Source organism: Molossus molossus, unplaced genomic scaffold, assembly GCF_014108415.1.
Source record: "Molossus molossus isolate mMolMol1 unplaced genomic scaffold, mMolMol1.p scaffold_m16_p_14, whole genome shotgun sequence".
NCBI classification, from domain to species: Eukaryota; Metazoa; Chordata; class Mammalia; order Chiroptera; family Molossidae; genus Molossus; species Molossus molossus.
In genome coordinates this window covers 9,498,444-9,525,417 of record NW_023425349.1, presented here as the reverse complement: position 1 = coordinate 9,525,417, position 26,974 = coordinate 9,498,444, and the positions used below count along the sequence as shown (strand labels likewise).

The 26,974-nt window shown below is 44.2% G+C and overlaps 1 protein-coding gene and 1 pseudogene across 5 annotated transcripts in view; both read right to left on the bottom strand.

Annotated features, from left to right (window-relative positions):
* The window catches only part of GOLGA1 (golgin A1), a 49,123-nt gene that overhangs the window by 10,245 nt on the left and 11,904 nt on the right, over positions 1 to 26,974 (bottom strand). For 3 of the 5 annotated variants that reach the window (XM_036261552.1, XM_036261550.1, XM_036261551.1), the window contains 10 exons: positions 26,642 to 26,739; positions 23,928 to 23,960; positions 20,960 to 21,088; positions 20,195 to 20,364; positions 19,630 to 19,741; positions 14,356 to 14,481; positions 11,473 to 11,568; positions 7,706 to 7,801; positions 6,651 to 6,800; positions 5,026 to 5,121 (listed from right to left, as the gene is read on the bottom strand). In XM_036261552.1, coding sequence (XP_036117445.1) covers positions 5,026 to 5,121; positions 6,651 to 6,800; positions 7,706 to 7,801; positions 11,473 to 11,568; positions 14,356 to 14,481; positions 19,630 to 19,741; positions 20,195 to 20,364; positions 20,960 to 21,088; positions 23,928 to 23,960; positions 26,642 to 26,739 — 1,106 coding nt within the window. The remainder of the gene's footprint in view (positions 1 to 5,025; positions 5,122 to 6,650; positions 6,801 to 7,705; positions 7,802 to 11,472; positions 11,569 to 14,355; positions 14,482 to 19,629; positions 19,742 to 20,194; positions 20,365 to 20,959; positions 21,089 to 23,927; positions 23,961 to 26,641; positions 26,740 to 26,974) is intronic. The other 2 variants (XM_036261553.1, XM_036261554.1) reach the window with 2 other exon arrangements.
* LOC118630343 lies at positions 19,261 to 19,319 on the bottom strand (annotated as a pseudogene).

Sequence of the window (26,974 nt, the reverse complement as noted above, 5' to 3'; positions counted from 1 at the left end):
TACATCAGAATCCTTTTTATATGGTGAAGCTGAGGGAGAAGCCCTCTTTCCCCTGGGGTTGCTAAGCTGGAAGGTTACCAGCTTGGAGCGGCTGTGGTGACGTCCTCCCATCCTCCCAATCTGTAGGATGCAGTCTACATCATGGAGGTAAGCAAGCACAAGAGTTGGGTGACCTCCATGGCAAGAGACAGCATGACACAGAGAAGAGAACCTGAGGCCCCAGGTTCCAGTGAGACAAGTCTTTCTGGTTCTGTGAGCTACTCAAGTGCTCCTATGAAATCCCTTCCCACATAAGCCAGGACGAGTGGGTTAGTGGAGGGAGACGACAGCCTCATGTGCAGTGATGTTCTGGCTCCGACTGTAGAGTCGTCAGGACTGACCTTCACTGTCCACGTCCACATCTAGCAGTCAAGGAAAACTGGTGCCTGAATTAAAAAAGCTGATTGTGGCACCTTGAACTACCCCAGACAACACCCCTCCCTGGGGACATTCTGTCGCTAAGAGGGGCAAGAGGTTTCAGGCTGGTGGAGCTGTGCAAGCCTGGCCCTGTGTGCCCAGGGGAGAGGGGAATAGAAAGGTCAAGCCTCTGCAGCAGCCTCGTCTGGGGAAGTTTAGAAGAGACACTAGACTGCTGATGTCTTAAGAGGACAGGACGCAGACTGTGAGCGAGAAGACAGGGAAGCAGGTCAGGGCAGGAAGCAGAGACTCAGCACCTCTGTGGCAGGAACTGCACTAAGCACTTTCCAGCCATGGTCATGCTTGGTCCTCAGGGTAATCCCCTGGAGGTCACGGGTTTAAACAAAGGACACTGAATTCCCTCCAGAACCAGCTAGTGACAGGCTAGGCTGGCACGCAGAACTGAGTCTCTGGCTCTAAAGTCTGTGCTGCTGCCACAGAGACATGCACTCCAGGCCCACGGGAGTTGTGGCCGACGGGCACAGCCCAGGCTGGCTGCAGGAGCCAGCAGGCTACCTGCATGTGTCCCTGAGGGGCCCAGAGAACAGCTGTTTCAAAAAATATGAATATAAACCACTGTAAATACGTGTGCACATAAAAATAGTGCTTCAAAATACTCAAAGCAAAGACTGACCAAACTAAAGGGAACGAGACAAATGCACGACCACAGTGGAAGAGTTAGCACACCCTCTCAGTTAACTGATGGAACAAGTAGACAAAAAATCAGAAAACAGAAAAGATCTGAATACTACCACCAACTTGATTTAATTAGCACTCAGAATGTTCTCCTTAACAGCAGTAGACATATATTCTTTTCAAGTGCACTGAAATATTTACAAAGATAGACAGATTGGGTCTTAAAACAAGTCTAAGTAAATATCATGACTGAAATCATTTAGAGTATTATCTGACCATAACGGTATTAACCTAGAAATCCAAGACATTGAGAAAATTCCCCAAACATTTGAAAATGAACCACACTTCTAAACAGCCTGTGCGCACTGCTTTTAAGTCACTGCCTCCCACCCACACCCACCTCTCTATTCTGCTTTGTGATGCTGCACCTGGGACCCTGCAACCACATTTCCCCACACCCTGCTGGCTCCATATTCATCTCTGCCAAACAGGGAGACGGAAGGCAGGAGAGAGAGACTTGCTCTTCTGGGAGCTTCCTGTTTCTGTGAGCAATGCTGCTTCACCCCCAGTGGCAGCAACTTCTTCCTGAAGCAGCAACTGCATTCACACTGCAGTTTTTCCAACACTGGGGGCTGAATTCATTCACTGCTCCACCCCCAACACACACCCGAGTGCCACCGGTACAGCATCGCCCACTGGAGGTCTGGGGGTCAGGTCTGTGGGGCTCCTCGTCTTCACTCCTAACTTTAATGATTCCAGCTTCTTTACTCATTCCCTTAGTCCTGGAGTTGGAAGCTGTCTCCTTTAGTCGCTCCCTTTGTGATATCTTTTAACTGTTTCAGTGCTGGATTAAACACTTTACATTAGAACATAAATTCTCATTCAAATAACTGGGCTGGTTCCTTTCTCCTGACCGGACCATGAATTACACACTGGAGGTCAGATTTTCTGTTTCTTCTCATGTACATATTTGCAATAATCATTGTTCTTCATTCTTTCTTACCTCCTTACATTCTTCATACTTCCATCTAGAATTTTCTTTCACCTGAAAGGTACTCTTCAGTACTTCCTTCAGGAAAAAGTCTGTCTGCTTTTGTTTTATTGGTTTTCTTTAGTTCTACTACCATGCTGTGTCTGTGTACGGATCTGAATGGTTCTTACACCTGTACCTGTGCCGTGACAGCTTCCAGCAGTTTGGAAAATTCTTAGCCATTATTTCTCTCTTTTTTTTTTTATCTTCACCTGAGTACACTTTTCCATATTTTGTTCAGATAGAGTTGGAAGGAGAGAGAGAGAGAAACATAGACGTGAAAGGGACACATCGAGTGGTTGCTACCCGCAGGATCCAACCAGGGCCGGGGACAAACTGCAACCGAGGTATGTGCCCTTAGCGGGAACTGAACCCGGGTCTCTCTGGACCACAGGCTGATGCTCAGAGCCAAACCGGCCAGGGCATTAGCCATTATCTCTTAAATAACTGCTCCTGACTAGTTTGTTTCATTTCCTTCCGGGCCCCCTAGTAACACATGATACTTCGCAGTATCCTGTCTTTTATCATTCTTTTCTGTATTTCATTCTGCTTTTTCTTTCTTTTCATGAATTCTTTCTTTAGTTCTAATCATTGTTTTTTAAAACAGCTTTACTGAGCCCTGGCCGGTTTGGCTCAGGGCTTAGAGCGTTGGCTCGCGGACCAATGAGTCACAGGTTCGATTCTGGTCAAGGGCAAGTGCCCTTGATTCGTCCCTGGCCTTGGTTGGGGTGGTGCGGGAGGCAACCACTCGATGTATCCCTTTCACATCAATGTTTCTCTCTCTCTCTCCCTCCCACTCTATCTGAACAAAAATGGAAAAATGTCCTCGGGTGAGGATAAAAAATATAAATAAATAAAACAGCTTTACTGAAGTATAACTGACAAATAAGAAACTGAATATAGATACCCTGCTGGTTTTGCTCAGTGGTTACAGTGTCAGCCCTTGGACTGGGGAGTCCCAGGTTCGGTTCCCGCTATGGGCACATACCTTCGTTGCAGTTCATCCCTGGCCCCGGTTGGGGGTTGTGCCGGTGGAAACCAATTGATGTGTTTCTCTCACATTGATGTTTCTCTCTCTCTCTCTCTTCCTCCCTCTTTCCCTCCTGCTCTATCTGAAGATAAATGCAAATAATATCCTTCAGTGAACATAAAAAAAAGAAAAAGAGACTGAATATGTTTAAAGTGAGCAATTTGAAGAATTATGGTGAAAGTATCACTAAAAATAGTGAAAATACCCATCATCCCAAACATTTCCTCATGTCTTTTTTTTTTTGGTTAATCATTACCTGAGGATATTTTTCCATTAATTTTTAGAGAGTGGAAGGGAAGGAGCGGGAGAGAGAGAGAGAAATATCGATTGGTTGCCTTCTGCATGACCTCGACCAGGGCTAGAGATTGAACCCAGGTATGTGCCCTTGACCAGGAATTGAACCCGCAACTCTTTGGTCCATGGGCCGACACTCTAACCGCTGAGCCAAACCAGCCAGGGTTCTTCATGTCCTTTTATAATTTACTACATTCTTAGTTTCAGCTATTGCATTTTTCAGTTCTAAAAGTCTAATTTGATTCTTTCTCAAAATTGCTGTCTTTTATTATAGTTTTCAAATCCCTGCTGAAATTTTCCATCTGTCCTTTACATGCGAGCATAGTAATATCTGGGTCTCCTAGCACATCTCCCTGCTTCCTTACAGAACATTCTCCACACACAGCCAGAGTGATCCTTTTCAAAAAAACTTCTCCTAACCCTTCCCTGCTTCAGCCCCTCCATGGCCTCCCTGCCCACCTCCTCTCCTCTGCTGCTGTCCCCAGCCCACCAAGCAGTAGCCGCACCACCTTTGTGCTGTTTCCTGAACAAACCAAGCTTTTTTCTACCTCAATGCCTTTCTATTTACTATTGCTTCTGTGTAGAATATTCCTTCCCCAAACATGGCCCTTTCTCATTAGTTGGAGCTTTGCTCAAATACCATGGAAGCCCGCCCTAGCCTCCACATCTCAAGCCCTCTCCTCCCTGCTCTGTCCTTCACCCTTTCTTTTCTTCATAGCATTCATGACTATCTCTTGTGTACTGTTTCTAGTTACAAGCTCCACCACATCCCAGCACCTAAGATGGTGCCTACAGGGTCTCAAGTGTTCGTTGTAGGAATGTATGAGAAAACATCTGACTCCCAAGTGCGGCTCCCACATCGGGTTCTACTGCCACTGCACCTACAGAACTTAGCAGACTGTTCCTGACAGCTGGCTCAGGGCAGGCCCTCGGCTATGGGTGGCTGCAGAGAAAATTCACAACATCTTTGTGTCATGACCAAGCTGGGCAAGTACTGCAATGACCCATCTTCCGCTAGAGACGGGGGCCCAGAGGCCCATGAGAAAGTGGCAGATTCTCTCTGTCTTCCTCGCCCAGTTATGTTCAGAAAATGAAGGGGCAGCATCTGACTAAAGCACCAAGCTCTCAGAAGGGGAAGGGCAGTGATCCAGCCCACTGTTTCCTCATCTATGTACATGGTGCCCGACATAAACACACAAACCAGGTCCTGTGACCTTCTGAGGCCTTGCTTTGCTCGTCTCCCTGGAAAGTCACGAGCAGTGGTGCTCTGACAGTGGCACTTTCAGGCAGCTCCTGACGATGCCACAGAGGAAGGGCTGGGCCTCTGGTGGAGTGAAAAGTCAGACCAGCACCGCCTCTCAGTAACTAGGGAACGTGGACAAATGATTTACACTCAGAACCTCAAAGACAACAGAAAAATGAGCGTAATTCTTCCTGCCGTCCGGGATCAGAGAGGACTCAGTGAGGTGACGATTTCTAGCAAAGGCCTAACAGAACCACTGAACACATGCTAGTTGCACTGCTCATCTATGTGAAAGGCACGCGCTCGTGCAACACCTGGAATCAGTGAACTGAATACCTTGAGCTTCTTTAGTTCAAGTTGGTGATGTTGTAAAGAACGTTCACACTCATTCTTGCTTTCTTTAAGGAGCGCGTTTTCTTGTTCCAGGTCCCTCTGCAAAGTGAGAAAAGCATAGATAAAAAGAAAAGGTCTCTACCATATTTCCCCTGGGCACAGTCCTACCTCTTTGACATGCAAGCTTTATTTTTTTATCCTCACCAGAGGACATTTTTGCATATATCTTCAGATAGAGTGGGAGGGTGAGATGGGGGAAGAGAGAGAGAGAAACATGGATGTGAGAGAGACACATCAACTGGTTGCCACCCACAGGGCCCCAACTGGGGCTGGGGACAAACTGCAACCAAGGTATGTGCCCTTGTTGGGAACCGAACCCAGGACTCTCCAATCTGCGGGTTGACGCTTTAACTGCTGAGCCAAACCAGCCAGGGCAGACGTGCAAGCTTTAAAAATGCCTCCCATCCTTTTGTTGAGAGATGAGATAGGGGTGGGGAAGAACCACCTGACAAACTCCTCACAAAAAGAAAGATGCATCAGATTCTGAGGTTTCAGGAACAGGGGAGGGGCCAGAGAAAGTAGCCATTAGGGAAGAACACTGTAAACTTTATTTTATTTTATTTTATTTTTTTTGTTAATACTCACCGGAAGATATTTTTCCATTGATTTTTAAATTTTATTTATTTATTTATTTTAATCCTCACCTGAGGATATTATTTTTTATTTATCTTCAGATAGAGTGGGAGGGAGAGAGGGAGAGAAAGGGACAGAGAGAGAAACATCGATGTGAGAGGGACACATTGACTGGTTGCCTCCCACATGACCCTGACCAGGGCCTAGGATGAACCACAACCTAGGTATGTGCCCTTGGCCAGAACTGAACCCCGGACTCATTGGTCCGATGGCTGATGCTCTCCCTCTGAGCCAAACTGGCCAGGGCTCCATTGATTTCTTAGAAAGTGGAAGGGAGGGAGGGAGAGAAAAAGAGAGATATCAGTGTGAGGGAGACACATGGATTGGTTGCCTCCTGCATGACCCCTAATAGGCCGGATCGAACCTGCAACTCAGGTATGTGCCCTTGACCAAAATCGAACCCACAACCGACGTTCTAACCACTGAACTCAACCGGCCAGGGCGAACAATGTAAATTTTAGAAAGACAGTGGCAAGAAGCTGATGGGAATGGTCAGGAAGCATCAGGAAGTCCCTGTGCAGCCCAAGGAAAAGGAGAAGCTATCTGTTTGGGTTTTTGTGAAAAACAGCCTTTTTACATCTAGTTTCCCAAGCAGGTGTCTTGTTGGAAAGAACAACTGCTCCTATAAGTGGTTCCCTAGCCCTGGCCAGTTTGGCTCAGTGGTAGAGCATCAGCCCGCAGATCAATGAGTCGTGGTTTCAATTCCAGCCAAGGGCACGTACCTCGGTGTGTGTGAGGCAACCAGTCGACTGCCTCTCACGCCAATGTTTTTCTCTCCCCTTTTCTCCCTCTCTCTCCCTCCTACTTTATCTGATAATAAACAGAAAACATCCTCGGGTGAGGATTAAATAAAAAATGGTTCCCTAGTTCAGAGCAGGGCGGTCTTCTTGTGAACCTGGTGCTGAGCAGCCCAGCGTCAGTCCTTCCTCACTCACCACCTGACGCTCTGCAGCCGTCTGGTCAGCCGCCCGAGCCGTCTCAAGGGCAGCGAGCTGGGCCTCCAGCGCGTGGACGTGCTCTGTGCACTGCTGCTGCAGAGTGAGCACCTGCCGCTGCGCACGGCTGCTCTCCTGGTTTGCAGTGGCCTGCCGGGGACCAGAGGACAGTTATTCACAGGGTCAATGGGGGCCTCACTTTGTTTCTCAGTGACCCAAAGAGGGGTGCCCAATACAAACAACTCTCTTTCCTGATCTTCTCCAGCCTGGGTGCTGCCAGGGTCCCTACCTGCAGGCTCTGCCTATTGCCCCCACGCCCTAGCCTGCTCAGGAGCTGATGTCTGGGAATGGTCTTGGTGCTGGGGGAACAGCTCTGGGCTCCAGCCAGTCCTAAGACACAGCCTTCCCGCACCATACTCAGTGCAGACTCTACAGTGGCGGCTTTCCCCTGGGAGGCAGTATAGCCCAGTGATGAAGAACAAGGGCTGGGCATGAGAAGAATTCGGTTCTGTAATTTACCAGCTTGGAGACCATGGCCTAGTGGCCTGGTCTTTCTGAGCCTGCTTGCTCTAGAAAATAAGGATAACAGTACATACCTCTTGGGTCTGCTGCAAGGACTAAAGGAAAACACATGCAGAGTACTTAGCACAGTGCTGGGGACTGGGTCAATCATGCAATGAATGCCATTTTTATTTCTCTAGTTGCTAATTTAACACTCCTTCTGAGGCTGCAATGTCTAGTCAAACCCTTGCCACCTTCTCCCAAGAACCTGTACCTGCTCTCCAAAGCTCTGGCTCCAGGCTGAGGTTTGACTGCCGGTGGAGGTACCACCTCTAATAGTCCCACAACTAAGCGGGGCCCTCCCTGCCTCTCTGGGCAACTCAGAGCCCCAGCAGGCCCCGACTCCCTCGACCTGCCGCTGCCCAGCTGCCCGGGCCCAGCACGTGTGTATCTGAAGTCAGGTCTAGATACCATTGAGGAAGGTGGGGCACCTATAAAGGCATAAAGGGAAGGCATCGAGGGCCTAGACCACAGCAGCCACAGTACCCACTTACAAGCTCCTGAATCTGAGCTTCCTGAGCGGCCACGGCGTCCCTGCTCTGCTTCAGCTTCTCCTCAGAGGCCTGCAGGCTCTGCTCTAACTCCTCCACCTGAGGGGACAGAAGCATTCTTTCACCAGTGCGGCTCCGTTGGCTGGAGCGTTGTTGTCCTGTGGACCAAAAGGTCATGGGTTCGATTCCCGGACAGGGTGCATATGGGAGGCAAGTGATCGATGTATCTCTCTCACATCAATGATTCTCTTTCTTCTCTCTCTCTCCCTCCCTCCTTTTCTCCTTCTCTAAAATCAATTTTAAAAATTTTGTTTCCTAGAAAAAACTGAGAGTAAAAACAAATGGCTTTAAAAACCAAATCAATTTAAGTCAGAAATCAGATACATTATTGAAAAATTTTAAATTAGGAAATAAATACCCATAGTTCTACTACTATAAAACACTATCATTTTAATGTATTCTCTTCCAATCTGTTATTAGGACTTTTAAAAATAACGATGTATAGATTCTAGTAAAATTATTTTTCCTCCTCAAAAGTTTTCTTCTGTGTTTTCATGTGGTCTTCAGACCTCATATTATTTTCTCTCTCTCTCTCTTTTTTGGTGGTATATGCCCCTAGCGGGAACCATACCCGGGACTCTCTGGTCCACAGGCTGACGCTCGACTGCTGACTCAAACTGGCCAGGGCCTCATATTATTTTCTCAAAGGATAGCCCAGCCAGTGTGGCTCAGTGGTTGAGCATCAACCCATGCACCAAGAAGCTGACAGTTCGATTCCTCATCAGGGCACATGCCCAGCTTGTGGGCCAAATCCCTAGTAGGGGGCATGCAGGAGGCGACCTATCGATATTCTCTCTCATCGATGTTTCTCTCTCTCTCTCTAAAATCAATAAAGAAAAAAAAAAGGATGTTCCAGAATTTGCTCTACTACTGCCTACTGTACTGGCTCTTGGGTTCTTTCCCTTTTCCCATCCCAAAGAATACAGCAGTTAACATCTTTATGCAAATTTTTTTATCTGTTTGATTCGCTTCCTTAGGACAGATTCCAAGAGGTAGGATTACTGTTCTGACACAAATTTTGGTTTCATTCATTCCACAAATATCGACCCAGTCTGACTACAACGTACCTGGCCCCACACAGGAACACGGGCCTGGCCCAGTGGACAGGATGACAACATACTGCCCAGCACTTAGCTAGCCTCACTCTCCAATGGGGCATTTTTATCCGACTCCAGCTATCTGCCGACCTCTCTTATACAGCCCTCGTTTGTGGAATAAGGTCTGCTCTTGGGGAACTTTATTATCAGTACATAAGCACAAGAAGGTGGCAGCTTGTCAAGGAGAGTTAGGTACCCAAGGAAAAGAGGATATTTTTAGGTTTCATGGTTCCTCAGATACACTCACATTACATGACTTAACTACAACAACCCATGAGAACAGTGTGAGTACTTCCATAGTGGAGACCAGTAATGTCACTTGTCCATGATCAGAAACATTATTAGTGGTAGAGCCAGGACTGAAACCGAGCTTTTAAATTCCTGGGTTCAGAAAATATCTACTCAAGTCCCAGTTAGAGGCAGAACTCAAGAACGATTTCCGACCTTCAAAAGGTTAAGTAAGCTCAGAGTTACTATACATCCCGGCAAGTCCACTCCTAGGTCTACACCTAAGAGAAGTGACACAAAAACCTGTTCTGCACTACACTCGTGTTCAAGCAGCGTTACCCACAATAGCCAAAAGGTGGAAACAACCCAAATGTTCATGACAAATGAATGGATGAACAAATTGTGCTATATCCTTTCAATGAACAAAAAGCCTTAAAATGGCTTACTCAATCTTAAAAAGGAATGAAATTCTGACACATGCTACAACATGGATAAACCTTGAAGACATTATGCTCAGTGAAATAAGTCAGACACAAAAGAACAAATATTGTATGATTTCACTAATATGAGCTACCTAGATTTGTCAAATTCACAGAGACAGAAGGTGGACTGGAGGTTGCCAGGGGCTGGGGAGGAGAGAATGGGGAGCTACTATTTCATTGGGGGCAGTTTTAGTTCTGAGAAGATGAAAAAGATCTGGAGGCAGATGGTGGTGATGGTTGCACGTGAATGTACTTATTGCCACCGAATTATACACCTAGAAATGGTTGAAATGGTAAATTTTACATTATGTATATTTTATCACAACAAAAAAATAGATAGTCAGAAATAAAATGGCCCTGGCCAGGTAGCTCAGTTGGTTAGACCATCATCCTGATACTCCAAGGTTGTAGGTTTGATCCACAGTCAGGGCATATACAAGAATCAACCACTGAATGTATATATAAGTAGAACAACAAATCGATGTTTCTCTCTCTCTCTCAAAAAAAATCAGTAAAAAAAATTAAATTAAAAAACCCGGAATTATAATAAAGCTTTAAAATATATTTATGAGAAAATAAGACTTTTTTAAAATCCTCACCCAAGGACATTTTTCCATTTTTTGTTCAGATAGAGTGGGAGGGAGAAAGAAAGAAAGGGAGAAACATTGATATGAAAGGGACACATTGAGTGGTTACCGCCCGCACGACCCAAGCAGGGCTGGGAACAAACTGCAACTGAGGTACATGCCCTTAGTGGGACCCGAACCCGGGTCTCTCTGGACCACAGGCCGACACTCTAACCGCTGAGCCAAACCGGCCAGGGCAGAAAATAAGATTTTTACAAAATAAGCCCAGCTGGTGTGGCTCAGTGGTTGAGCGTTGACCCATGCACCAAGAGGTTGCCAGTTCGATTCCTGGTCGGGGCACATGCCCAGGTTGTGGGCCAAATCCCCAGTGGTGGGCATGCAGGAGGCGGCCAATCGATGTTCTCTCTCATTGATGTTTCTATCTGTCTCCCTTCCTTCTCTCTAAAATCAATAAAGAAAAAAAAATTTTTACAAAATGAGCTAAATTGCTATGGTCTCAAAGTCTGTGCCCTCCCCTCCAATTCATATGCTGAGATCTTGGTGTGGGGCCTTTAGGAACTGCTTAGGTCATAAGGATATTGCCCTCATGAATGGTATTAGGGCTTAAAGAGGCCCCAGAGATCCCTTGCCCCTCCCACCACTTCACACTCCTTAAACTGGCAAAAAAATAAAAAGGCTAGGAAATATCAATGTTGGAAAACCCCCCAAGAGGCAGATACAGGAACCGCCATGCATGCTGGGGGACTAGAGCCAGGTGCAGCCCTGCTGGGGACATCCTTGTCCTGCTTAGTCACAGGAGGTTACATGCATTCTCTCTTCTCCTCAGGCCACAGGGACAGGATGTTCACTCCAGTGTAACCTGTGGTGACAGGGAGAAGGCCATCTGCAAGTCTGTCATCTAGCAGAAAACTGCAGAGTGGCTAAGGACAGTGAAGTGGACGCTGACAGAAGACGAGCGGTTGAAGGTAAGAGAGAAGACATATGCATCGCTGTACCCTCTACATACATTAATATACCTGCACACAAAACAATGCCACATATTTTGGGGTAACCCAACAACAGAAGGATCTCTATTAACCACGTCAGAATGGTTCCCTCCAGGAGGAAGAGAGATGGGGATAAAAGGAAACAAACAAGAAGACAACTCTGTGTAGAACGACACTGACAACGTGGCAAGAATGAAGAGATACAGGTAAGATCCAAAAAACAGTCCCTTCCAACGAAAATCTCTGACTCAAGGGGATTCTCAGCCACAACCAAGTCATCCAACAAAGTTACCACCCAGACACAGTGATCACGGGGAGTAAGGTCAGTACCCGCGTCTCTAGGATGTCAATGGCCTTGGCCTGGCTGCTTCTGGCTGCCAAGAGCTGCTGCCTGGTATCTTCCAAATTCTGCTCAGCAACTGTTTTCTGTAAGTGGAGAAAATTAAAGACAGTCACTGAATAAACATTTACTGATATCCACAACATACTGTAATTTGTATAAGACTCAAAGGACACAAATACATTTAAAAAAACCAGGTAATTAAGATAAAATTCACATGTTATAAAGTATACACAGATCAATTTGACAGAGTTCTTTGCCCTTGAGGCTGGGGCAAAAGAGTACCACAAGCCCTGGCCAGTTTTGCTCAGCGGTTAGAGCGTCGGCCTGCGGTCCTGAGAGACCCGGGTTCGGTTCCCGCTAAGGGCACGTACCTCGGTTGCAGTTTGTCCCCGGCCCTGGTGGGTTGTGCGGGTGGCAGCCACTCGATGTGTCCCTTTCACATCGATGTTTCTCTCTCTCTCTCTCTCTCTCTCTCCCCCTCCCACTCTACCTGAACAAAAAATGGAAAAATGTCCTCGGTGAGGATAAAAAAAAAAATTAAAAAAAAAAAAAAGAGTACCACAAAAATTATAATAGAATACCATGGTGCCCACAAGACGGAGTACAGAGCAGGGGATGCGCATGCCTCAGGGAAGTGGGAGGCCTCCTAATGCACAGGTGGCTGGGGGAACACCCGGACAGGATGGCCAATGCAGGTGGAAACAGCCTGGGACATTTGGGGAACTACAACTTGGCCAAAAGAGAAAGTGATGGTGGGCTCAGGCTCAGGTCAAGAAACAAGACTAGAAAGTGAGGCAAAGGGCCAGATCACAAGAAGCTTTTTATGCTGCAGAAAGAAGTTTGAACTTAATTCTGCAGGCAATACTTCTCAAAGTGGAGTTGTCCAAATTCTGGCATTAAAACTTAATTGGGGCCCTGGCCAGTTTTGCTCAGTGGTCAGAGCATCGCCCTGCACACCAAAGGGTTGTGGGTTTGATTCTAGTCAAGGGCATGTACCTGGGTTGCAGGTTCAATCCCTGGCCCCGGTTGAGATCGTGCAGGAGGCAACCAATCTATGTGTCTCTCACATCAATGTTTCTCTCTCTCTCTCTCTCTCTCTCTCTCCCTCCCTCCCTTCTCTACCTAAAAATTAATGGAAATATATGCTCAGGTGAGGATTAACAAAAGAACACTTAACTGCTGGGAAGGGTGTGGGGTTAAACTTGAGGCTTTACTCCAGGTCTATTACTCCAGACATCAGAATTTCTGATGGCAGGGCCAGAGATACATACTTTAATGATTTTTTTATTTTATTTTATTTTTTTATCCTCACCTGAGGACATTTTTCCATTTTTTGTACAGATAGAGTGGGAGGGAGAGAGAGGAAGAGAGAGAGAGGGAAACATCGATGTGAAAGGGACACATCGAGTGGCTGCCACCCACACGACCAACCAGGGCCGGGGACAAACTGCAACCGAGGTACATGCCCTTAGCGGGAACCGAACCCGGGTCTCTCCAGACCGCAGGCGGACGCTCCAACCGCTGAGCCAAACCGGCCAGGGCCAGAGATACATACTTTAAACAAACTCCCCAAGTTACTCCTATGCACACTAAACTTTATAATAATGATGATGGCACAGTAATGATTATAATAGTAATAGCTGAATTATGTTCTAAGCCTCATTCTAAGCATTCACATATTGTAACTCATTAAATCCTAGTAACAACTCTGCATTTGGTACAATTAATAACCCTATTTTACAGAGAAAAAAATAAACAGAAAGAGATTACTTTACTAGATCTAAGCCACAAACTAATAAATAGAAGAGGTGAGATATAAATCTAGTCTGGTTCTAGAAATCTATTTACACTCTAGAACCCCATCATACTCACTGTAGATAGTAGGAAAATTGAGTAGATCTTAAAATTTAGGAAGACCAGCCTGGCCGGTGTGGCTCAGGGGCTGGGTGTTGACCCATGCACCAAGAGGTCGCCAGTTTGATGCCCGGTCAGGGCACATCCCCAGGTTGTGGGCCAAATCCCTAGTGGGGGGCATGCAGGAGGCAGCCAATCGATGTTGTCTCTCATTGATGTTTCTATCTCTCTCTCCCTCTCCCTTCCTCTCTCTCTAAAGAATCTTAATAAAGAAAAAGAGTTAAAAAATAAATAAATTTAGGAAGACCAGTTGGGCAGTAATCGTGGACTGTGCCAGAGGGTGAAAGAAGAGAGAGTGATGCTGGGAAGGCCAGTCCGGAGACTTCTAATATGGACTAGGCTACAGTGGCAGTGGAGACAAGAGATATTTAGTGGTAACTAACTGAAGACAGAAAGTGAGGGTCTAATCTAGGCCCGAGGCCTTGGCTTTGTCACCTTTGTCATGATGAGGCCAGTCACTGGTATACCAGAGGAGGTGCGGAATGCGGGCCGACAATGAGCTCAGATCTGATGAGAAAGCAACTTCACCTACATCACTGGGCAAGAAGTCAGTCTTCTCAATAGCTTCCTTCAGCTAAGGAGAGTCCACGTGCTGCCCAAGGCAATTTTGCTCAAGCCAAAGGCAGATGGTAACTATGTTCCTTGGCCAATGGAAAGTGCAAAAGGGAGGAGAGCAGGGCAGTAAGACAAGACAGTCCAACTGGAGTAAATCCCTAGGTGGGGTTCATTGGTTCTCAGGATGCTCTTCGTTCATAGGCATCTCTGAGCAAAGCTTCCCCTGAGGAAAACATGTCACACACAGGTGACATGAGGAACTTTTTGCTGTAAGCAGGACAATCAGAAGCTAAAGGGAGTTCTCTACTCAGCACACTGTTTGCAGACTCCTAGGATCTGAAACTCTAGGATTTTATGAAATCTCCTTCCCCACACTGGCTGGCTCAGAGAGAGCTAATTACCTCTTTCAGGAGTTCCTGTACATGTTCTTCTCCTGACAAATTCTGCTCCAGTCTCTTCTCTAAGGAGGTGACTTTCTCCTGCAAATGTGCAATGAGTGTTTCTTTCTCTTGAGTTTCAGCAGTGACCTGCAGATAAAAGCAGAAATTACATTACACTGTAAATCCTCTCCCTTCCTTCCTGTCTCCTCTAGGACCATCGTTGTTTCCCTAAATTCTGTTCTCAACTGTATTCCAGAAGAATATATAGCCAGGAAATTATCCCTGAAAATAGGACACAGAAGATACAAAATCAGAACCCAGCACCACTTACGCATCCAGTTCAGACATCATCTAGCAAGAGGCAAACACCTTCCCCAGGTTAAGCAACCGACAACCTGGGAAGGAGCAATGCTCTTACCTCTGTGAAATCTAGCCAGGACCCCGGGAAGATGCTTCCCCTCCTTAAAATAACTCAGTTGGCCCTGGCCGGTTTGGCTCAGCGGTTAGAGCGTGGACCTGCAGTCCAGAGAGACCCGGGTTCGGTTCCCGCTAAGGGCACGTACTTGGGTTGCAGTTTGTCCCCGGCCCTGGTTGGGTGGTGTGGGAGGCAGCCATGTGGTGTGTCCCTTTCACATCGATGTTTCTCTCTCTTCCTCTCTCTCCCTCCCACTCTATCTGAACAAAAAATGAAACAATGTTCTTGGGTGAGGATAAAATAAATAAATAAATAACTCGGTTGTATTGTGATAATCTACTAGCTGAAGGAATGCTTCTCCTCCCACCCTTCTCAAGCATGTGTTTAATTCTATTAAACCACAGTCCAACAGAACCCACGTATTTACCCCAAATGGCAGATGCAGCAGAGATAATCCCATGCAAGAAACTCCCAGCCAGCCCTACAATGACCTACAGAACAGTGCTCCTAGAAACGTGGACCTGGAGGAAGTAGTGATGATGCCAGTGCAGATGCCTCAAGACAAAGACAACTTCTGCCCTGGCCGGTTTGGCTCAGCGGTTAGAGCGTCGGCCTGCGGTCCTGAGAGACCCGGGTTCGGTTCCCGCTAAGGGCGCGTGCCTCGGTTGCAGTTTGTCCTGGGCCCTGGTCGGTTGTGCGGGTGGCAGCCACTCTATGTGTTCCTTTCACGTCGATGTTTCTCTCTCTCTCTGGTCCTCTCTCTCCCTCCCACTCTACCTGAACAAAAAATGGAAAAATGTGCTCGGGTGAGGATAAAAAAAAAAAAGACAAAGACAGAACTTCTAAAACAAATGATATGCACCCTGGCTCACAGCACAGGGGCCACAGACGACTGCTGTGCATCTCATACTTAGCCCCAACCAACAGCTGCCCATTATTTATTTCAGTCTATTTCTTTAGCTATGATGGTAGTGGTGGGTTGGGACTGGATGAATGGTAACATTATGCAAGGCAGAGAACACAGAAGGAAGAGTGAGTTTGACAGGAAGGAACAACAAAGTTTTTGCCATAATGACCCATCTTACTAATAATGTTACTAATAATGTTAATAACAGAGATTGTAATAATTATAATAGCACAGTGCAGCAGCAACAGCACCTATAGTTTTCAGAGTATGTGCAAGTATATCCCATTATCTCTAGTTCTTACAACCACCCTTCACCATGTTAATTTCCAAGAAAAATGAAGCTTGAAGATTACATACACCAAAAGCACACACCTTATTGAAAGATAAAGGATTCAAACCCAGGTTTTCTGGATGCAAAACCTGTACTCATTCTACTACACATCAATCTGAACTTCAGAAACACAAGGGACCCTTTCCAGTGAAAATAAAAAGAACAAATCTTATACAAGTCAGTGTGTCAGGTAGCGTAAGAACAGAAAGAGAATCAGTCATCAATTTCCACTTAGACTTCCGTGTACCACATCCCAGACGGAGTCCCCTTCTCCACTGAGGCTGCTTTAATTCAGGCTCTCAGCACCTAATGTACTATAGCTGACATCACACTTAATGGGGTGGTGAAAAAACTCAAAGCTTTCCCACGAAGATCAGTCACAAGGCAAGGATGACCCCTCTCACCACTCCTTTTCTTTTCATCCTCATTTTTTTTGCATTTATCTTCAGATAGAGCAGGAGAGAGGAAGAGAGAGACACATCAACTGGTTGCCACCCACATGGCCCCGGTTCGGGGTCAGGGACAAATTGTAACCGAGGTACGTGCCCTTACTAGGAACTGAACTCGGGACTCTGGTCCACGGGCCAACGCTCTAACCACTGAGCCAAACCGGCCAGGGCTCACCACTCCTTTTCAACACTGTACTAGAAGTCCTTGCCAGTACAATAAGGCAAGAAAAAGAAATAAAAGGTATACAGATTGGGAAGGAACACATAAAAAATGCTTGAGTTTGCAGATGACATGATCATCTATGTAGAAAATCCAAATGAACTGACAAAAATACTGGAACTAATCAAGGTTGCAGGACACAAGGTGATTTGTGACTCCAAGGTTAGATAAAATCTGATGCCCTCTTATAGGATCTCACAGAATCCTATAGTTTTCCTTTACGGCATGCATAATAGTTTGCAAATATGTATTTATGTGATTATTTTAATTTTCTTTTGAGAGAATTTTTTAAAAGATTTTTTATTGATTTTTAGAGAAAGAGGGAGAGGGAAAGAGAGAGAGAAACATTGATGTGAAAGCAAAATACTAATTGTCTGTCTCCTATACACCCCCACTGGGGACTGAGCTAGCAACCTGGGCATGTGCCCTGACCAGGAATCGAACTGGGACCTTTTAGTACACAGGATAACACTCAACCAACTGAGCCACATTGGCCAGGGCTATTTATGTGATTACTGATTAATGTCTGACTTCCCCTCTAGACTATAAGCGGTATCCATTTTGCTCACCACAGTATTACTGACACTCAGCACAGCACAGGGCCTGGTGCATAGTAAAGCTCAAATTATGTATTTAGAATGAATGGGGGAACCTAGTATAACCAGAGTCTGGACAATTAGTTTTTCCAATTATAAAATGAATAGTCCTAACTGATATCAAAGGGTCCCTCAAATCCCCTCTATCCTCATTCCCCAAATGCATTCTGTACCATTCTGCTTTCTCTTCCTCCTGCTGTCCTACCCATCCTTAAAATTTCAGTTCCTCCAGGAAGAGATCTTTGATTCCTATACTGGAAATGCACTCTCTCTATAGAATACCTTTTTTTTTTTTTATCCTCACCCGAGGACATTTTTTCCATTCTTTGTTCAGGTAGAGTGGGAGGGAGAGAGAGGAACAGAGAGAGAGAGAGAAACATCGATGTGAAAGGAACACATCGAGTGGCTGCCACCCGCACAACCGACCAGGGCCGGGGACAAACTGCAACCGAGGTACGTGCCCTTAGCGGGAACTGAACCCAGGTCTCTCAGGACCGCAGACCAACGCTCTAACCGCTGAACCAAACCAGCCAGGGCTATAGAATACCTTTTGAATTTGAAAAATTTACTTCACTTATTTGGGACTTGTTGAGTTGCAAATTTTTTTTCTTACGATCACAGGAGATTTGAGTTCTATAATAAAATTTTAAGTCTCTAAAAGAAAACACCATGTCTGGACTTTCAGTTAGTTGAGGATAGAGACCTTATATCACAGTCATTCATTTGCGTAAGATCCATTTACTGGGTGCTGCTTGTCATGAGGCAAAAGCCCAGAACAAGCATGAGTTTTGGAGTAAGACTTGGGTTAGAATCCAAATCTGTCACTTACTATATAAATTTTTTTTTTTAATTCTCACCCGAGGATATTTTTCCATTTATCCATTTATCTTCAGATAGAGTGGAAGGGAGGGAGGGAGAGAGAGAGAAAACATTGATCTGAGAGACACATTGATTGGTTGCCTTCTGCACAACCCCGACCAGGGTCAGGATCAAACCTGCAACCCAGGTACGTGCCCTTGACCAGAAACTGAACCCAGGACCCTTCGGTCCACAGGCCATCGGTCTAATCGCTGAGCCAAACCGGCCAGGGTACTTATTGTATAAATTTTGAACAAGGTATATACCTTATTTTTTTTTTTATCCTCACCCGAGGACATTTTTCCATTTTTTGTTCAGATAGAGCAGGAGGGAGAGAGAGGAAGAGAGAGAGAGAAACATCGATGTGAAAGGGACACATCGAGTGGCTGCCACCCGCATGACCAACCAGGGCCAGAGACAAACTGCAACCGAGGTACGTGCCCTTAGCGGGAACTGAACCCGGCCGGGTCTCTCTGTACCTCAGGCCTACGCTCCAACCGCTGAGCCAAACCGGCCAGGGCGGTATATACCTTATTGAACAAGGTATATAACCCTTCTTAAGTTTCTATTTAGGTATCTGTAAATTTGCTAATAATTAGCTGGAAGGGGTATACAGACTTCTGTTTATACAAATCTTACTGTACTGTAATGATGCTATAGTCTCCCTTGCATGTGAGATTAGTTTTCAAGGGATGAAGGTAAGATTCATGGTACCCCCTCTAGGGAGTGTTTTGTCATAAGAGGGGAAGGGGCTAGACTGTCAATGACTGAAGGATGCTTCTGGCATTCAGAACCCAGGGGCCAGGAAAGCTAAATATCCTGCAATGTGAGGGACAATCATATAATACAAATTATTCTGCTCAAAATGGTGATAAGAAACATACCACTGAGAAACACTACTCTACAGTCAATGTTATTATTATTGTTCATTTTTATATTCTCAGAATTCAGCACATGCCTACGGTAGAAGGGGAATACGTGTATGTTGGCCAAACAAACAAACAAAATAATAATATCATTTATGTGCTTTTGAACAAATCAGATTAGAGTCAGGTATGTCAAACATACAACTTAGGCCATGTCAACCATAACTATTACATTTTCTTATACTCAGGGTCCATCATGTAGTATATATATGTATGTTTTTAGGGAGGGCCTTCTGGTAAAAAACAAACCTACTGACAAATTCAAAAAGAGCTGTAAGCACTCATCATGTAGTATTTGAAGACATATGTGAATAGATCAAATGGTGTGCTTTGAGAATTCTTGTCTAGGCAGTACTGATCTCTTCTGTTAAGCAGCCTTTGCCCAGCTGTGCGACCACTTCCACCGGACTGAGGCCTGGCTAAACGGAGCCAGGGCAATGAGGGCTGCGTGAGAAACATGTTTCAGCAGCCATCCTGAGGAGGAAATTTCTGACAGAATTAGTTTACCCCACTTGTGAATCCTAGGAACCTGGGTCCCCTCCTAGCATTCTACTTGCTTTTGGTTTTTTATTTTTTGTTTTTGTTCTACTTACCTTTTGCAAATCAATGGAAAGCTGCTGAATGAATGCTTGGAGCTCTTGTTCCTTTTGTTCCAGGGCTGTGATCTTACTTTCTGCACCTGTTTTTGAAGCTGTCACAAGCTCTCTTGAAAGAAAGCAGACAATGAACAAATTTGGATATCTCATCTAAGATACACTCTTCCAAAGGAAAAATACAGCTGGTTCTTTATATGTCAGGGCTGCAAACATTCGCCATGTGAAGATTATCAATGGAGAAGACTCTTTAGCTCTCTCTCTGAAGCAGAAGCCCAAAGAGAAGCAAGACACCCTGATCTGCCTTTGGTTTCTCAATAGCTTAGAAAATAAACCACACTGAATTGCTCAGCAGGGATGGAGGGGTCCTGAGCTTAGGCTGGGAAGGGGAATAAGGGTTTGGGGTTAGGGGTCCTGAGCCCTAGGCAGATAAGGACAAGCCCAGAAGCCTTTGCCAGAACTGGGATCAGAAATTGTTGCATTGAGTAATGGGGACTAGTGGATGGGTTATAGCCAGAGCTACACTAACACCACTTCCCATGGGCCCCACAGACCAAGCAAGAACCTCTGCTCTTCCAGCGTTGAGCATTGTCTCTGCAATTCTTCAAGCTTCTGCCTTAAGTCTGATGACATTTGATTGGAGGTCATCAACTCCTCCTGGGTGCGACTAAGTTCTCTGGTTCGTGCTTCCAACTCTTGCTCCATTTTCCCCAGACTTTCTTCTCTTTTTAAAAGCTGACACAAAAATAGAGTTTCATTGAGCCACTACTAAGAAATATAATTAAAAAAAAATATCTGGCCCAATAAGCCAAACTTTCATAACATATTTGTGAGCTTCTAAGTGGCCTTATAATGCCCAGTAGTGAAAAAGGAAAGAAAATCAAACAGAACGTTTCCACTCTAATAAGCTGAAAAACAACAACAACAACAACAACAACATAAGCCCTGGCCAGTTTGGCTTAGCAGTTAGAGCATCGGCCCATGGACCAAAGAGTCACAGGTTCAATTCCCAGTCAAGGGCATGTACCTGGGTTGCAGGTGCGATCCCTGGCCCTGGTTGGGGTCATGAAAGAGGCAACCAATCGATGTGTCTCTCTCACATCGATGTTTCTCTCTCTCTGCCCCCCCTCCTTCCCTCCCATTCTATCTGAAAAAAAAAAAAAATCAATGGAAAAGTATCCTTGGGTGAGGATAAAAAAAAAAAATTAAATATGATTAATTTCAAAGATTACTGAGGTATGTTTCTCAGCACTTAGAGGGAGATGACTAGCAAAATCAGAATAATGAATGAGCTACTCAGCACTTAGCTACTAAAAACAAAAATGCGCACCAAGTGTTTTACTTTACTTAGTTCCTGTTGCTGGAACCCCTCTAATTCATCCATTTCATCTCTCCTTTGGAAAAGATTCAAACTCTGGTTCTTCATGTCCTGTAACTGAGCTGTCAGAAACCTTTTCTCCTATTTGGAAGAAGAAGACATCAACTCGGGTAGCTAAGAAATTAAAATCATATTGTTAAGTAGAACTCTTAAGAAAAATCTTTTAAAAATCTCCTGTCAGTAGACAATAAAACATTGATGACTGGAAGCTTTACAGTAACATGATAAATATGGAATTAATCAAATTAAAAATAAATGTTTTAAATGATAATTGTGAATAAGGGCAATAAGAACAACTATTACTTAACACTTTAAAGTCTTAGTTTGGCCCTGGCTGGTTTGGCTCAGCGGTTAGAGCATTGGCCCACGGACCACAGAGTCCCAAGTTCGGTTCCCACTAAGGGCACGTACCCGGGTTGCAGTTTGTCTCTGGCCCTGGTTGGGGTTGTGTGGGTGGCAACCACTCGATGTGTCTCTCTCACATCAATATCTCTCTCTCTTCCTCCATCTCTCCCTCCCACTCTATCTGAAGATAAATCAAAAAATGTCCTTGGGTGAGGATAATAATAAAAAATAATAAAGTCTTAGTTTGATTAGTAATTTCAGATTTCTATTTTACATGTCTATTCTCACTGACAGACTCAATTGGCTGAATAACATTAATAACCGGAGTAAGAGACTAAATGCCCTTAAAAATTCAGATGCATTTAAGTAGAATTGATTTCAATTAGCAAGTCAACAAAAATTAGACATGACTAGTGTCAGCAGGTTACAATTTAATAAATGATAACTTTCCAAGATGGATTCTCTTAAGGACAAACACTACTGCTACAGTTTCTAATTCTTGGTTGAAAGGAAATAACAGTCTAAAAATAACATTTCCAAAAATCACAATGACTTCAAAGATCTACATAGGTGTCTCTTCAGTCTTTCCTGGTCTAAAACATTTCCCAAATCCTCCTTTGAGTGGGTAGGGGGGAAGAGAGACAGTCTCCTTAATGAATTAAAAGTTCCATCCTATATGGATCCCTCTTTACCATAATTGTAAAAGATAAAAAAAATAGTCCAATTAGAATTTTAATTGCTACAATCTTTTTTTTTTAATCCTTAACCGAGGACATTTTTCCATTTTTTGTTCAGATAGAGTGGGAGGAAGAGAGAGAGAGAGAAACATTGATGTGAAAGGGACACATCGAGTGGCTGCCACCCACATGACCCAACCAGGGCCAAGGAGAAACTGCAACCGAGGTACATGCCCTTAGCGGGAACCAAACCCGGGTCTCTCTGGACCGCAGACCGACACGGCTGAGCCAAACCAGCCAGGGCTAATTGCTACAATCTTAACAGTTTCTTACAAGAAGAAAACTCTGACTTAACCCATACCAGCATATTTAAAAAGACCATCATTAACATTACATTTAGAGGTTTTTTTTTTAGGCACATGTTTCTTTGGGAGATAGCTTGACTTTTCTGTAATTCTTTCCTTATATAAATAAGTTAAAGCATTATGATTTAATAATCAGATTTCTACAGAACACACACACAAAATCACCGCTTTAATTTGGTGTTTGATCTCAAGACTAAAGCAATAAAAAAAAAAAAAAAAAGAAAGCCCTGGCCGGTTTGGCTCAGCGGTTAGAGTGTCGACTTGCGGTCCTGAGAGACCCGGGTTCGGTTCCCGCTAAGGGCACGTACCTCGGTTGCAGTTTGTCCCCAGCCCTGGTCGGTCGTGCGGGTGGCAGCCACTCGATGTGTCCCTTTCACATCGATGTTTCTCTCTCTCTCTCTGTTCCTCTCTCTCCCTCCCACTCTTCCTGAACAAAAAAATGGGAAAATGTCCTCGGGTGAGGATAAAAAAAAAACCGAAAAACTAAAGCAATAATAAAATTCAGCTGTTTAATAAAATTAACACTAAGCATATTTTGCAAGTGAATATATCAATCTAAGAAATAATTTTTCTACCACGAAGAGTTAACTAAAAAGTACTCAATGAAAACAAGGAATGAATAAAGTAGCAGCATATAATTCAGGCTGAGGGTGTTGATTATTGATTATTTGAAATTAAAATGTTTTTTCTAATTTTAGGTTTGAAATGTCATCTCCCTGTTCCCGTCTGGGAGCCAGGCATACATTCCCTTAGGCACCTGCACAGTGTTAGACAAGCTGTGCGGGAATAATCCATTTCCCTCATCTGTGTCTAGCCAAGAGGCTCTCCCATCTCCTCAGTGCTGAGCTGGGAGAAATGCCCTCCTTCCACTGTCTCCTCAGAAGTGTTCCCAATGCTACCAGAGCATCAGTCAGGGCCCCAGCAGGAAACAGATGGCAAACTCAAGTTAGGTATTTTGAGAAGAGTTTTAATAAAGGAACTTTTCAAAGCTGTGGGCAGGGTAACAAAACCCCAATGAGAAAATGTGCTAGTAACAGATGAGCATGAAGGGGCAAAGAAATGAAGAGGTTATAAGAAACCCAGGGAGGGAGGATCTATGTCAAGAGGGTAAACCAAAGGCCCAACTAAAGCTGTGACCTTGGGATATAACTAACCTGAAGGGATCCCACATGGAGAAGGCTGGGGAAATAAACCTTCTGACCACACTCTTCTTCCACACACAGTTCTTTTTAGTGTTCCCCACTGGTGGAACCCAATCAGAAGCAAAAGGGCAATGTAGCCCTGCTGAGGCAGGTCCTATCGGCCTTCGGGTACACAGAAAAAGGGAAAAGAGGGGTGGAGAGCATATTGGGAGGGACATGCCCACCAAGAAAAGGTAAGACATGAGTTTTTCAAGTCAATGTCTAATCATCCAGTACCCTGCTTCTAAAAGGAGGTATAGTTATCAGTACACTGGGTATTGCAGAAACCATTTTCTAAGCCCCACAGAAGAGGCCAACATTTGAAATAAGACAAAAATAAAGATTAACTAACCTTTTCAAGCTGATCCACTTTTTGTGACCATTCCTAAAACAAAAGAACAAAAAAAGTACTTTCCAGAGAAGAGTATCAGTAATATTAAGATTTTCAGAAAAATAAATAATCTAACCAGCCCTCCCCTACTCCACCCCAAAACAACCTACCAACCAAACAAAACAGCAAATTAAAAAAGAAAACACATGGCCCTGGCCGGTGTGGCTCAGTAGTTATAGTGTCAGCCCTCGCACCACAGGATGGTAGGTTCGATTCCCAGTAAAGGGCGCATACCTGGGTTGCAGGTTTGATCCCTGGCTCCAGTTGGAGCATAAGTGACAAGCAATCAATCGATGTGTCTGTCTCTATTGATGTTTCTCTCTCTTTCTCCCTCCCTCCCTTCCACTCTCTCTAAAAAAAACCAAAAAACCAAAAAACAATGGAAAGATATCCTTGAATGAGCATTGACAGAACAACAAAAAAAAAACCTCCATGAAATTGGCTTAATATTAAGAAAGCCAAAAGAAGAAAATTAACTTTTTCTAAAACTCTAGAATCCAAATATAAGCCTACAGATTTTTACTATGTAGAGCAACCAAAGCTCTCAGTTGTTCTTATCCAGCTTTTCAGCTAATTCCTGAGTGGTTTTCCATGATTACTATGATAACATCTTGGGATTGGTAGTTGAACCAGCTGAGTTGGTAACTTTATAACTGATGTTTAGAAATTAATTTACTGAAGGGGGAAGGTCTTCAGTAGCCCCTAATAATTATTTCCCTTCTCATCTTGATTTTACCAATATGCTTTATGCCTTAAGTTAATGAAAAAAGGGATATGTCCCTTATTCACATTTCACTGAACAGGAGGAAAAATAGCTGCTGGTACAAAAGGCCATATCCCAAATGTCTACAATCAGAATCTACCAATTTTAAATTATTTCTGCCTTTAACAAACTCATAACATTATAGTTAGCCACTAAGTATGGTATTGGCGAATTATGTTTTTTTCTGGCTGGTAAATGTCCTAGATGACAAATACACACTTCATTTTTATTTTTTAAAAATATTTTTAAATTAATTTTTAGAGAGGAGGAGAGGGAGAGAGGGAGAGGGGGAGAGAGAAACAATGTGAGAGATACACACTGACTGGTTGCCACCTTCATGACCTCAACCAGGGCCAGGGACGAACCACAACCGTGGTACGTGCCCTTGACTAAAATTGAACCCGTGACTCTTTGTCTGCGGGCCGCTGCTCTAACCACTGAGCAAAACTGACAGGACCAAATACGCGTTTTATTTATTTATTTTCCTTTATTGATTTTGTTTTGTTTTTTTTTTAGAGACAGAGAGAGAGAGAGAGAGAGAGAGAGAGAGAGAAAGAGAGAAACACCATTGAGAGAGAACATCGACTGGCTGCCTCCTGCATGCTCCCCACTGGGGATTGGGCCCACAACCTGGGCATGTGTCCTGACTGGGAATCGAACTGGCAACTTCTTGGTACATGGGTTGATGCTCAACCACTGAGCCACACTGGCCAAACCAAATACACACTTTAAAACCAAACAACCAACCACCCCATCCTCTATAGGTAAATTATACATTTTCTTTTTTTTTTTTTAAATCCTCACCTGAGAACATTTTTCCATTTTTTGTTCAGATAGAGTAAGAGGGAGAGAGAGAGAGAAACATTGATGTGAGAGAGACACATCGAGTGGTCGCCACCCACACAACCCAACCAAGGCTGGGAACAAACTGCAACCGAGGCACGTGCCCTCAGTGGAAACCAAACCCAGGTCTCTCTGGACTGCAGGCCTACGCTCTAACCGCTAAGCCAAACTGGCCAGGGCTTATACATTTTCTTAAATGCAACATAATATAATAAATTGACCTTGTCTTCAAAGATCAGGATTATTATTATAATATCTTGATGCTAAATTTAGATTTAAAATGCCATTGCATAAATATATTTCCTAATAGCTAGTAATAGCACTATTTTCTTTTCTTACTGCCATTCATTCAGCACCTTTCAATGGATGATTCTAATGAGATTATAGGAGTTCCCTTATGTCTAGCTGGCTGGAGCTGAAGAAATCTGGGAACAGAGATTGTAAGAATTATGTACATCATGGATGATGATAGCTTAATATCATCCTGTCCACTATAAAAGGCAAGTGTTTGAGTCTGGGCTTTGAGACAGGTTTTTAGAGGACAGAGACCTTTTTCCTTGTCTTGGGGCTTACTCAGATTATGACACACAATTTCCCTTCTCCATTTTACAAAGCTACACAGTTGGCCTGGCTGGTGTGGCTCAGTAGATTGAGCATCAGCCCATGGACTGAGAGGTCCTAGTTCGAGTTCTGGTCAGGGACATGCTCAGGTTGCAGGCTTTATCCTCAGTGGGGGGCATGCAGGAGGCAGTCAATCAATGTTCCTATCTCTTTCTCTCTCTCTAAAAAAAAAAAATCAATAAAAACATATTTAAAAATAAATAAATAAATAAATAATTTTTAAAAGCCACAAGTTGCAGAATGATCCTCTCACATTCTGGGCACATTTCATGATTATAACTGTGAAATTTTCCACCTGAAGCCAAGTGAAATCTCAAAGAATATATATAGCCTTCCTCTTCTCTTAGGTTATAAATATTTTCTAACAGGTTTATGTAATAATTTTTAAAAATCATGTCACTAAGTGAAATCTTTTCACAAGTCTTGGGCAATGTCACATATAAAATACCTGGTCTTTTCTGGCTAATGCCAAAGACAGTTCTTCTGCCATTTTGGCTCTGTTGGCTTGGAATGTCTCATTCTGCTCTTGAAATTTCCTCATGGAAGCTGTTAACAAAGAGACTTTATTTGAGATATGGAAAAATTTCAGAAATAGCATGACAAACAACCCATGTGATTACTTTACAACTGTCAGCTAACAAAAAAGGCCAAGGTCACATAAGTGAATTATGAGACTGGAAAAAACCTGATGTACCTTGACTTTCCCAGAATCTTTGCCCTTAATAACAGACCACCGTTTTTGTTTGTTTATTTCCTGTTGTTTTTGTTTTTTGCAATAGTC